Here is a 12,413-nt window from a genome sequence, read left to right as displayed (position 1 = left end):
TTTTTTTATGTGCCCCTTTTCCAAAACCAAAAAGGTCTCCCCCACAAACTACATAATTTATTTTTCGCCCTCCCACTCCAAATAACAGCTAACAGGTGTCACAGGGATCACCCCTACCCCTCGAGCGCCGCATAAAATAATTTGTTGAGGTTGAAGTTGTTTTAAGCCTTTAAAATGTGTTAAAATAGTGAAATGTTCCAGGCTCAGTTAATGGCGACGTTTTGATATTCACAATAAAGGTAGTACTCGTCTAAAACGTCAGCCTTAATTAACATTTGCTTGCAATATTAAATAAAAACATCTGTGTTTTAACTCTGACCTAGTCCAGTCACTACAGCAGTATTTAAGCAGCTTCTAGGGTCTGTCAAATCTGCGAGGAGTGGGCCGCCTAGTGGGCAATGGGAGAACTGCACGCAACATACCCAGGACCTGGTAGTTCAGGTAGGCAGCTGCGTCAGCATGCGTAGGCTGCAAAGGAACAAGTAACAGGTTTATTCCCTGCTGAAAAGAGAAGAAAGAGAACACAACGTTTCGTCCGTGCAGGTAATGTCCTTTAAAATAAAGACATTACCTTTGCTTACTGCCCTGTCTTTCTCACACCTGAAGAAGGCTTCACGGGCGAAACGTTGTGTTTTCTTTCTTCTCTTTTCAGCAGGGAATAAACCTGTTACTTGTTCCTTTGGTACCCAGGACCTAGTTCTGTTTCCACATTATATCAAGCGGGCGAGAGAAACCAAGTTTTTGGTGAAACCTCTTAACTTTATTTCTCCGTGATACACTTCGGTGTTTTTTTTTATTTGTTTTTACAGCAGATAGTACATTATTCACACAAACTTCGCTAAAGACTAGTGGACAGCAGGTTTAAAATGGACAGACACACTCCAGATAGCACAGAGCTGAATATTCAGTCAGTGACAAATTACTTAAAAGTGACCAGTTCAGATAAAGAGGGTTCTTTCAAACAGGATAGTCAAATTAATATCTACATTTTTTTAAATCTTCTTAAACATTGTCAGACAAACTACAGTGAATAGGCCCAGTGGGCAGGGAAGGTGGGGTTAGTGTTGATCCTGTGGGGAGAGTGTCTTTCCAGCCCAGTGCAGACTGACACAGACACACTACTGCAGAGACACAGAGACAGGCCTGGGTTCGAATACGACTGCGGTGAGATGGGGGAGTTTGGAGCCCCCCTGCGTTTTAAGGTACAAAATTCAAAACTAAACAACTGGCTTCCTTTTGTTGCAAGTATAGTCCAGCGAAAAAGATTTCAATATTTACGAATCATAAGAAAGGACAAAAGCAAGCAACTCAGACAGGGGCCAGAGGGCAGAGGGCAACGAACACACTTCACTTGCACTGCATTTCCACAGGAGCAGGCCGGCAAGCAGCCGGGTCTACTGGCCACTCACAAGACTGGCTCAGACCAGCCCCTCGCGGGCCGGGACCTTGACCAGACTCGGATGGCACGGCATAAGGCAACAGCTACAGCTCCAGCTCCGCAGTTTCCCCGTTCACTTCCCATCGCCTGCCGAGTTCTCCCTCATCCGAGCTCTAAGGGCTCGTTCGGAAAACCTCCTCCGCTACCGGTTGGAGACGCGGGGACTGACCGCGGCCCCATCTGAGTAAACGGGGGAACCTCCATTCTAAGCAAGCACCGTACTGCAGCACGGTACAGCAGACTGTCGGGTGAAAACAGCGCCGTGGTGGGTCATTTCATATGTACAACAATGTGGCATGCTGGGTAAACGGGCCTTCTACAGAATATATACAAGGTCCATCTCTCTCTCTTGCCGCCTTAGTTCTTCCTGTTCAATAGCTAGCACACCCTCACTTGAAAATGCCCTCCGTTATCAAGTGTGAATAGTTTCCTGGCTTAAACTAAGGTTTGTCGAGTTGAGCTCTGTTTGGATGTTAAAAGACAGCATTTGATTTTCACTCGTGTGATAAAGCAGGGAGGAATATGTTCTCTGAAGATGGCAAGATTGGACTGGGTGGCATGGACGGACAATACCGCTGTTACGGCACCTATTAAAAAAAAAAATCACAGGATTTAGGATTGAGGAAAAACACCTCTTGCTGGAAATGACAGTGTGACCCATCGGTGACCAGGGATCTCAAATTACTTTATAACTGGCTCTGGGACAGGATTCTGCTTTGAAAAAGTAAAAATCAACTATGAATGTATTGAAGTAATTTCATGCTCACTGTCGGAAAGGGCTATTGAGAACTCTCCCTCTTCACATCCTGCCCAGCCTATTCAGCATGACCACCAGGTCTGGGTACCACGATGGAACAGCTGTCGCGTTTCAAAGCAAAACCAAGACACTGAAGCAACGGGCGAAATAAAACAAAGTTACTTCTTTCAGCTGCACAGAAGTGGCCTTCTTCACATTTCAACATTCACAATACAATATATTTATATAATTTTTAACACTTTTTTTAACCATTATTCACCAATGACAAGAGTGGAAACGGCACCAAATTTGCTCCAGAAAAAGTGCAAGAACTCAAAAGAGTGGAGGGAGAAGCTATCTCAGTCTGCAATCCTACACACGCCATGCAGTCAGAATAGATGAGATTTGAACGTATCGGCATTTAACTTATCCTGTGTTTTAATTAGTTTACACTTTTAAACTTTTTTTTTTTGTCTCGTTTTGCTTAAATACAGAGTAGTTAGCACATCCACACGGTTACTCCGAAAGTCACTGAGTCGACGAGGAAACAGGTTCTCTAGCCAATGGCGTGGTGACGCGGTCGGTGCGAGTGGCCAATGAGAGTCGAGCTGTTGGGAGAGGAGGGCGGGAGGGGGGCGGCACTAGCAGGAGCAGCTGCTCTCGGTGACGGGCTGTTCCGGCGGCTTCTCCAGCTTGATGTCGATCACTGAGGCGCCCCTGTCAAGGATCGCTAGCGCACAGCACGGAAAACGACCGTACCCGACGGCCTGCCTTCTCCGCCAGGAGCCGGAAGTGCATTGCTCCTCTCTCGCAGGCCCGAGGGCAGGCCGTCACGGGCTCTTTATTCGTCCTTCCCATGCAGAGCAGACACGTGCTGCTTTGTTACTCTACGTCCCCATTCAGGCCCTGTGAAACCTTCCCCCGTCACGACCCGCCATGAGCTCCAGTCAGTACCGGGGCCTGCAGCCTTCCAGCGCTGTGGGGCAGGACCCCAGGCCCAGAAACTGAGGCGGGCTGAGGTGCCGTGGGCTTAATAAAGCAGACCCGGACAGGTCCCCCGGGGGTACAGAACCTGCATCCTTCTCTGTCCACAGGAATGATACGATTTCTGTGTTTTACAGCAGCCCAGGCTGTAGAATAAGGACATTCCTAAACTTGAAAAGGGAACCCCGTCCTTCGATCCAGCAAAATTGGACAAGGCTGGCTCCCTGGCTGGACACAGAGGTGGATGCAACTATAGGCACTCAAAAACCACAAAGATGTAAATGACAAAACACCATCTGTGTGATTTTTTTTTACAGATCCATTGAGTAGGAACTGCTTATAGCCACGCGCAGTAGCGTTTGCTCAAATAAATGTCCACTGCTTACTCCACACGTTGTTATTTTTAGGTCTATGGAGTCCATTCAGTCAATATGATGAGGCACACTGATCAAAACGCATGAATGGTGTTTTGATTTTTTGTGCAGCATACCCTGCATTACAAAATGCGTTCCTGTGAGCCAGACAGTGTGTAGGACAGCACAGGAACCCCCAGTCTTCAAGGTACAAAGCAGTGCACATGGCTCAGGAGTGAAATCCCACTCATGCAGAACTGGACTTATGGACCAGTTTCCAGAACTGAACTCTGACATAAATCAGGACAGTACTGACTACAACCCCCGTCCCCACCCCCACCCCCCTCACACACAGCCCACAGGCCTGCTGGGAAGGATACTGTCCTCTTTACTCTTCTCAGGCGTGCTGTCCATCCCTGGCAGCGCTGCAGCCACGCGGCGGAACAACTGAGGGACAGGAAGGAGGGGGGAGAAACTTCAGTCCCGTTGTGTCTCGGACTAGAGCTGTCTGCGTGGCGCTGTCCTTGATCCTTGAACTGTACAACCACGGGCCTGTATCTGAACGTCTGCCACTACTTAATCAGGCCACATGAACATTTTTACAAGCTATTCCTGGCCAAGCTTCTTTCTGATTGAATGCTTCTGCTGTCAAGAGATTCACTGCTGCTTAGGATTCGGCAATCTAAACTCACTAAGAAGACAGGAGAGAAGAGCAGCAGTGAATAATTTAATTCCATACCTGCAGTAAGTTATGACTTATTTATATTTAGCAGAACATTTCTTTGGATCTCTCGTTCATTTTGTCCTGAGAGCTTTCAAAAGCACCTACAGCACAGAAGGTGGATAACCAGCATGCTGGTTCAGTACTGCAAATACACACTAAAAACAAAACAGGCTGATGAGGAACGAGCCCAACGCAGGCAAGCCCTCAGCCACTTGTATTGTGAATAAAAGCAACCACAGGATGTGATACGAGCCATGCCCCGCCAGCACATTCACAGCTCTGTGAGGTTAAGGAGACACCCCGAAGCCTCTGCCTGCTGTTAAAGCAGCAGACAGGTGCAGTTGAACTGAAACACCACAGACTGCTGAGGAAGGCAGCAGAGGCAGTGGACGACCCCAGAGTGAGGCAGTGAGGAAGGGCAGGAACTAGGAGGAAAGGCTGGGAGAGATGGGAGAGGACAGAGGCAGGGGGAGGGAAGGGTAGGCACAGGCTGGGCTGGACAGTCCGTGTCTATACCTGTTTGACATTGTAGCCAGTCTTTGCGCTGGTCTCAATGAACATGACGTTCAGTTCCTTAGCTCTCTGCTCGCCCTCTTCTGTGGTGATCTGCCTGCTCCAGCCAGCGAACAGAGGCACAGACAGGGCAGACAAACGGACAGAGACGGAGAGATGACGTAATAAAAACACAAAATCCGAGAAGAAGGGAGAGGGAGAAAGAGAGAGAGAGAGAGAGACAGACAGGTGAGCTCGGAGCGGGTCCCGAAATCAGTGGAGAGAATTCAAGGTTAGCGGCTCAACAGAGCACGACCTGCTTTCCCAAGTCAGCCAGGAAAGACCTGACAGAAGAGTCTCAGATAGTGAGTATTAAGCCTTTCGTTCACAGGACAATAAGTCAACAGAGAGGAACTGCCTACGACCACTAAACCTGAATCTGAGGCTCGGAGAAGCGTTTTTAAGAGGCACCAAGCCACGGGACACACAGACACGAACGCTGCCCTCCCCTTTTTACTACCGAGTCTCCTGAGCAAGCGCTGGAGCGAGAGACTGCTGACACAGAAGGGTGGCCTTCAACAGGGGGGTCAGCGCATGCCGATCAGAGTCCAGACGCTCTCTCTGCGCCCGTGGCACGCTCTGCACAGGAAGGGCGGCGAGACCAGAACATCCCTCTCGGGCGATCGTGGGTTTTTTTCCGAGATTCCGGCTCGCAGGCCTGCGGCTGCCGGACACCCACCTGCTTGACGTTATATCCTGCCTTGGCGCTGGTCTCTACGTACATCACATTGAGCTCCCGCGCTTTCTTCTCGGCGGCCTCTACAGACACCTGCCTGCCGCAGGGAGTGGGGGGGGGGGACAGCAAATCAAAGAGTGACCGGGGGGGGAGAAACAGAACGGGGGAAAAATAAACAGAACACACGTGTCTAGAAAAAAGCAACGTAACTCCAGGAAACAGAGCCAACTTCATAACAAAACAATAAAAATGTGAAATTAAAAGGAAGCAAATAATAAGCGAGTACCGCATTATTCTTTAAAATGAGAATAACAGTGATGCTAAAAGAAGAACAAAATATGATTTTAAAAAAAGTCTTAAAAAAGCAGTCTTTGGGGAGGAAAGGAGAAGCAGGCTGCTCTAAGGAGCACCTCCGCTGTTGTTCCTGGATTTGATTTAAACGTGACTGCGCACAGAAAAGCACAACCTCGAATCCCAGCCAGCAGCCACTCGGTGACACCTCCCATCCTCTCAGTACGGACCCCATACCTCTTATCGGCCAGGTCCGTTTTGTTCCCCACCAGCATGATGATGACATCACTTCCTCTCTCCGTTCTGACGTCATCGATCCACTTTGAGGTTTGCTGGAAGGAGTTGAGGTCTGAGGAGGAGAAACGATGACAATTCATAGGATTATAACCCAAGCCACCCTGTGTGGCTCGTTTAGCAACCTTTCTGAGCAAGAAAGGAGACTTTCACACTAAGTATCCGAAATACTGTAAGAGCTGAAAGAAGCAGTGCCCAAGGCTCCACTGATGATGAAGATACAGTGTATGCTTTACTTCCAAATCTGTATTTACATCCCACAAGGACAGGGACACAATATACCAAGAGCTGAGTGAGAAGCGGATCCCGAGAGGACACACGAGGGCACACCCAGGCCTGGGAGGTCCACAGCCTGTCAGTTGTACCACCTCCCTTCGGTCACGTCTCTCTGCAGCTCCGGGCTGTGCTGACTAAGAAACCACCAGGTACGGCCGGAAAGGGACTGAAGAAGCAAAGAGCAAACAGGAGACCCCCACCCATCCCCACCACACCCCGCCCCGTCCCGCGCGTTAATGGACACCAGGAAAAAGGCCCAGAGACGGGGCAGGAAAGCACCAACTCACTGGTGATGTCATACACCACGACAGCGATGGTGGAGTCGCGGATGTAGCTGGGAATGAGGCTGCGGAAACGCTCCTGCCCGGCTGTGTCCCACAGCTGCAGCCGAACCTGAGAGGAGGAAGGCAGGAGACGGGGGGGTAGGGGGGGGAGAGATGAAGAAAAGGGGGCCGGAGAAGGAGGACGGGTGGGGGGGGGGGACAGAGCAAAAGTGAAAGAGCTGCAGACAGCGAGAGAAAGAGCTTTGCGAAGAGTCAAAGACCTGCCGCCTCACTGCCCATCTTCAGTATCGGCGAAAAGCCAGAGAAAACGCTTCAGATAACAGCTGCATGTGACTTTCATACCCAAACCGAATGACTCTAGATTCTCTACAGTAGGAAAACGTATCGGCACACCTTATACACGTCAGCACTAGGCTGGACTTCAAGGCAGCCATTATCTGACAGCGTTTCCTTGATTCCTGCACCAGCAACTGGGCAGTCAGCATTCCATCAGCATGAGTGCAACTGGACACACCTGCGCTGCGCTTGCAGCCCAGTGAGCGAGAAACAGCTCCCACTGGAACATTCTGCACCCTTCTAAAAAACAGCGACATGGCCCAGGTGGGAGCATGAGGGCAGCTCCAGGCCGACGCGTCGCCCAGGTGGCTGCGCAAGGCCCACCTGCCCGCGCGCGAGCGAGAGGGGTGGCCAGCGAGAGGTCAGTCATTCGGCCGGTCGAGCTCGTGAGGTAGTCAGCGATCCAGGGGTCTAGCGCGAGATCCACCGATCTCATCCAGCTGTTTCCCGAAGGAAGGTAGGATATCGGCTTCAGCAAAAAACATTCCTCTTTCAAGACGCGGCAAGCAAGGAGACGCAGCGCCCACTGCAGGGGGGGGCTACGCCCCAGCATTGCGGACTGAGGAGACTGTGGTCAACTACTCCGCAGCCTTATTCCCCAGCCCAGAGAAGAGGAACCAGATACGTTCCAGCGCTTGATGGAATGTGCTCCACTGACGGGCCTTTAGATCTGCACAGAGACGGTCCCGATGGCAGCTGGTGCGAGGACCCGGAATCCTGCAGGGCACCGTCCAAGTCGGCCCATTCTTCAGAACGACGAGTGGGAAAAAAAGACAAACCAGAGGTCGCAAGGGGGGACCACTCAGGAAGTACCAGTCAAACTGAAACAGCACTTCTTCACGCAAAGGGGCGATGGGGATGTGGTACAGGCTACCCCGCCATGCTTGCTGAAGCCAATTCCCTTCCTCCCGTGAACGAACGAGCTGGCTGAGACCCTCTGGTTAATCAGCCGCCAACCACCACAACGTGCTCGCCGAGCCGAGAGGCCTGGTCTCGCACGGCGCGACTGTGCAGCAGCCACGAGCCTCGTTCTGGGGGGGGTGTCCGCGTGCTGCGTGATGGAACTGCGACGCCCAGCCTGCTCCGCGAGGGGGGGGGGTACCTACTTGCGATGTCATACACCACCACCGCGGCGGCGGAGTCGCGGATGTAGCTGGGGATGAGGCTGCGGAAGCGCTCCTGCCCGGCCGTGTCCCACAGCTGCAGCCGGATCTGCGGATCGGCCGCCCGCGCGACACGGTGGGGGGGTGGGGGTGGGGTGGGGGGGTGACGGGGACGGCAGTACGGGAACAGGCCAAACGTGAAAAAACAAAACAAAAAACAAAACAGATGGAAACTTAAAACTAACGCAGAACAGAAGACAAATGATGAAGGCAAACAAACTGATAAGGGAAACAAAACTTCAATGGACTGGGGGGTGGATTTAGAGTCAAAACAATGAAAATCATTTGTCGAGAAGATAAAACAGTAAATGTCCTTCCTGAGCCAAAGATCTTTATACACATTCCCGCCAGATTCCCAGGCAACGTCCTTCATTCTGTTCGAACCGTGGGTTCGTTGTAAATGGGTATATACTGTATCACAGGAAAAGGAGAATTTATGCTTTTAGACTGGGTGTTAAAGGCACTGTCACTAACACGCAGTGCGCGCTCGTTCATATACTGCGCACACGCCACATACTCCCACACACACACACACACACACAGCCACAAGCTGACAGCTCTGCCGCCCAGGCAAGAGAGGGAACAGAAAGAGGAGCTTACCGTACGATCCTCTAAATACATGGTCTTCGACAGGAAATCTATTCCAATGGTTGCCTGCAAAAGAAGATGGCATGTCGCTTTACACAAAGACACTCAGCGCTTGTACTGAAGCACAAGCATGGGCCCCCAGCCCCCAGCCCCCAGCCCCGCGTGCAGATGGGACACCTCCTCTTGCCTCATCAGCTCTGGAAGCTGGCCTCACCGGGGAGAGCTCCTGAGGCTTTAATTGCAACAGCTATCAGCTCTGTCCATCTTTCTCAGAGGCTCAAACTTGAAGCCAACTCTAAAAATCCAATCACAAGCTCAACATCAAGTTCATGCTGATAGCGAAATATATATATATAGGTATTCTATTTATAATAGGTATTATGAATATATATAAACAGTAGTTATATATATTTACACCCGAAGAAGGTTCCACAACCGAAACATTGTGTTTCTTTTCTTCTCATCAGGGAATAAACCTTTACTTGTTCCTCTGCATGCAGACGCAGCTCCCTACTTGAACTATATATGTATGGGCGTTTAACAGAAGGCTAGAACCTAGATGGGCATTTGTGTACTGAAAGCAGGGTATCCTAGACAATGCAATAATATAATGTTCCTACTCTGTTCAAGTTCTGATTATTGATTGAATTCTTATTAACAAAAGTCAAAGAAATACATTCACATCTCCAGTACAATGTAGAGTGACAGTTCCCTCCTGCAAAGTCAGGCTACGGATTGTTCCAGAAGAGAAGGCTGTAGCTGCAGCCAGAGACCTGCTGGCTTCAGCCCCGCAGCCCCGGGAGGCAGACAGAAATGGCTCAACGCGCTGATTGGACCGGGGGGCCCTGGCACCGGCCAGTTTACCTGGTAGGTGTTGTCAAAGCTGTCGTACATGAACCTGGTGATGAGCGAGGTCTTCCCCACTGCAGGAACAAACACAGGGAGACTGGCCGTTAGCATCCGCGCGCCCCAAAGCCACAGGCCGCTGGGGATCCCCACCTGAGCGCAGCCCCCTGAAACCCCTACAGTGGGGTCCCACTGGCCACTATGGGGTCAGACAAAATCCTGCCCAGCTGAAACCGCCTGCTGCTCCCCACTGTCCAGCCTGAACCAAACTGGTGGGCTACCACTGCTGGGGGCTGTCCAGCTCCTGTCCTAGGGGTCCACTCGGCCTTGGGCCAGTCAGGCGGACACACTATCGGCCGGGGCCAGCCGCAGGGGCCTGACAGCTCTTCCTGCAGACTTAGAGAGACCCGCAGGGCCGTCCAGGAGCGAAGCCAAGCAGCCCTCAACCCATGTATAACAGTTCACTACAGGACCCACTCTAGCGGTGTGACGTTACTGTACCTCCTACTGCTTCTGAACAAAAACCAAATGGAAACTCCGGATATATTCTGACATCAACAACTGTTTTTCCAAGCGGCTGAAGTACTGGATGTTATTGGGAGACACTTGGAATTGTCAACAGCAGGGGTTCCCAATCCGGGACCTCCGGTCCTGGGTTTTTTTCCAGCTCGGCTCTGTTACACAACTGAACTGGCAAGTGGGTAAATAATGGGATTAATTTGAACGCTTGACCATTTTAACACGCTGGGGCTTCCTTCCATTCCATTTCAAACTTGAACCGATTGAGTGAATCAGATTCTGCTCAACTGTGTTGTCCGGGTCTGCGAGTCCTGGAGGAACACTTTGTCTTCTGGGCTTTGTCTTCACAGATTCATTGATTTCAGTTTTCTATTTCGGGGATATCTGTACAGTTGCTTTCGGCTCTTTAAAGGCCAAACGGGATGTGTATCAACCCCATAAGCCCCAATGTCCGAGTTTCAGAACTGTCCACATTCAGGCGTGTTGCCAGAATTGCAACCAACTGGACCCCTGCAGAGGGGGAAAAAAAACTCGTGGGAGCGATGGGCGTGTCCGACACACGGACACACCCCCACTGTGGGCGTGTCTAGCGGCGACAGGCGTTAGTTGTGGGCGTGTCTGATACAGGGGCACCCCCACATGTGTCTTACTCATCGTCATGAGATCAAGTCGCAGGAGCGCTTTCGGACTAAAACACAGCCAGGAAGGTAAGGGCTGGAGTCCGTGCCGTTCTGTGTGCTGACGTTGCTGGGAATGTCTCACATTTAAGACGCAATGAAGAAAAAACATAGTTAAATAAAGGTCTAAACAAGCGAGCAGCTCCAGACCAATTACATCCAGCGGAGGTGCAGAAGCGCGCGAGGGGAGGGGTGTGGGGGCGCCTCTCGGACCCGGGGCTGCGCCGGAGAGATCGATTCTTAACGGGTGGCAATGGATGAGCTGTACCATAACGATGAGAAGACAAAAACGACCTTAGTTACCCCGGAGACTGGATCAGGCCGGCGCGGATCGATCTCCCCGATCCCTTCAGTAACGCACTGAGTACGCAGGTTTCTGCAGCCGTGTTACCTTGGCACCACGCAAATAACTCCCCACAAGACGAAGCGTCATGATGAGGACGGTACTAGTCTCCATTGCATTACGGATGAAGAACGCCTGATTAGGGAGTAGATGACCGCCACTATTAAAACGGATTTTATATAGGTTTCGCCGCACAAAAACTAAAGCCTTCGTTGATATGACATATACATGTTATTCACCTGAAGAAGGCTCCACGGCCGAAACGTTGTGTTTTCTTCTTTTTTTTCAGCATGGAATAAACCTATTACTTGTTCCTATGTCATATATACAGTATACACACAAAATCGGTACCTTCACATCAAGTTCTGCGCAAGCTCGCAGAATGTGAGGCTTAACATTAAAATGAAAAAAAAATCCTAATAGTAATCTTCGGATATTTTCTGCAAGTCAGGCACAGAATGACAGACCACCCCCCAAACACACACACACACACAAAAAGAGAGAGCGCGTTCACACAGCATAATGCTGGTGCATCGGGGAGCCGATGACGGACTCGTTTCGATCTCGTTTCTCGTTAGCGAAGCGACATCAAGACGAACCCCGCTGTGTGACGGGCGACCGGTTTCGCCCAAACCCTCAGACACCCCCCCTTCCCGCGGCGTCCCCTAGCGCTTTCCCTCCCGAGCCAGCGTGTCAAGATGCAGAGATGCAGTCCCCACCCAAGCCTCTCTCTCCCCAGCCAGCGCTCACAGGGCCTCTGCATCCCCGACCCTCGCTCCCGTATTCCCCCGCACCCCGCACGCTGTCGCTCGGCCCGCCGCTGCCGCTCCGCGGGGGCTCCGTGCTCTCTGAAGGGCGGAAAAGCAACAGAACTGCGGGAAGATCGCAACCCCCGGCCTCGCCCCCACTCATCCACAGGACTCACCGCTTTGCTCGCCTAGGAAAACAAGCTTGAATTTCCGCAGGGGGTTACCGAACTCTCCGCCGCCGGTGGTGGACATTTTCTTTCCTCGAATGAGAGGGGTGGCGTGTGTTTGTGTGCTTGTGTGTCAGTCAGCGCCGCACAGCAGGGAGGGAGTGGGGAGGGAATACCCAAAGGCAAGCCGAACCAGTCCGGAGCCGGGTCGGAACCGGTGCCCAAGTCCGAGCACAGGACAGAGAGGAGAAGCTAGGATTGAAAACGGATGACAGCTCCGCACGCCTGCGCGTCACTTCCACCAACAAGAGGTGTCGTCAGCGCAAGCGGGGGAGGGGAGGGGTGACGTCATGGTGGACTGGATAGCCGGGTGTGGCCTGCTGATGTCACTGCCACGAAGAGGTTGAATCAGCCGGG

General features: G+C 51.5%; 1 protein-coding gene across 7 annotated transcripts; it reads right to left on the bottom strand.

Annotated features, from left to right (window-relative positions):
* Window positions 1-738: 738 nt before the first annotated feature.
* Window positions 739-12,315, bottom strand: rab41 (RAB41, member RAS oncogene family). 7 transcript variants are annotated; one of them, XM_069193738.1, is made up of 8 exons: window positions 12,006-12,315; window positions 9,560-9,618; window positions 8,708-8,761; window positions 8,051-8,156; window positions 5,992-6,103; window positions 5,467-5,560; window positions 3,892-3,958; window positions 739-2,880 (listed from the first exon to the last, which is right to left on the bottom strand). In XM_069193738.1, exons 1-8 carry the CDS (start codon window positions 12,079-12,081, stop codon window positions 2,816-2,818), a joined length of 633 nt encoding a protein of 210 aa, XP_069049839.1. In that variant the 5' UTR covers window positions 12,082-12,315; the 3' UTR covers window positions 739-2,815. The 7 variants fall into 7 exon arrangements, 6 of the variants coding, with proteins under 6 accessions (XP_069049839.1, XP_069049836.1, XP_069049837.1 ...); XM_069193735.1 differs by lacking the exon at window positions 5,467-5,560 and adding an exon at window positions 4,752-4,848; XM_069193736.1 differs by lacking the exon at window positions 5,467-5,560 and adding an exon at window positions 4,752-4,845.
* Window positions 12,316-12,413: the final 98 nt, after the last annotated feature.

This window comes from Lepisosteus oculatus, chromosome 8, assembly GCF_040954835.1.
Source record: "Lepisosteus oculatus isolate fLepOcu1 chromosome 8, fLepOcu1.hap2, whole genome shotgun sequence".
NCBI lineage: Eukaryota > Metazoa > Chordata > Actinopteri > Semionotiformes > Lepisosteidae > Lepisosteus > Lepisosteus oculatus.
This window is presented reverse-complemented; position numbering and strand designations above follow the sequence as displayed.

What these genes read in the sequence shown, in the direction of transcription:
- rab41 (XM_069193735.1), bottom strand. Translation starts at nt 12,081, where the DNA reads ATGTCCACCACCGGCGGCGGAGAGTTCGGTAACCCCCTGCGGAAATTC. An exon ending in ACGGACCTGGCCGATAAGAG is followed by an intron (nt 4,849 to 5,991) that starts GTATGGGGTCCG and finishes CGCTGGCTGGAG; the next exon opens with CAGGCAGATCACCACAGAAG. An exon ending in CTGGCTACAATGTCAAACAG is followed by an intron (nt 3,959 to 4,751) that starts GTATAGACACGG and finishes CCTGTCCCTCAG; the next exon opens with TTGTTCCGCCGCGTGGCTGC.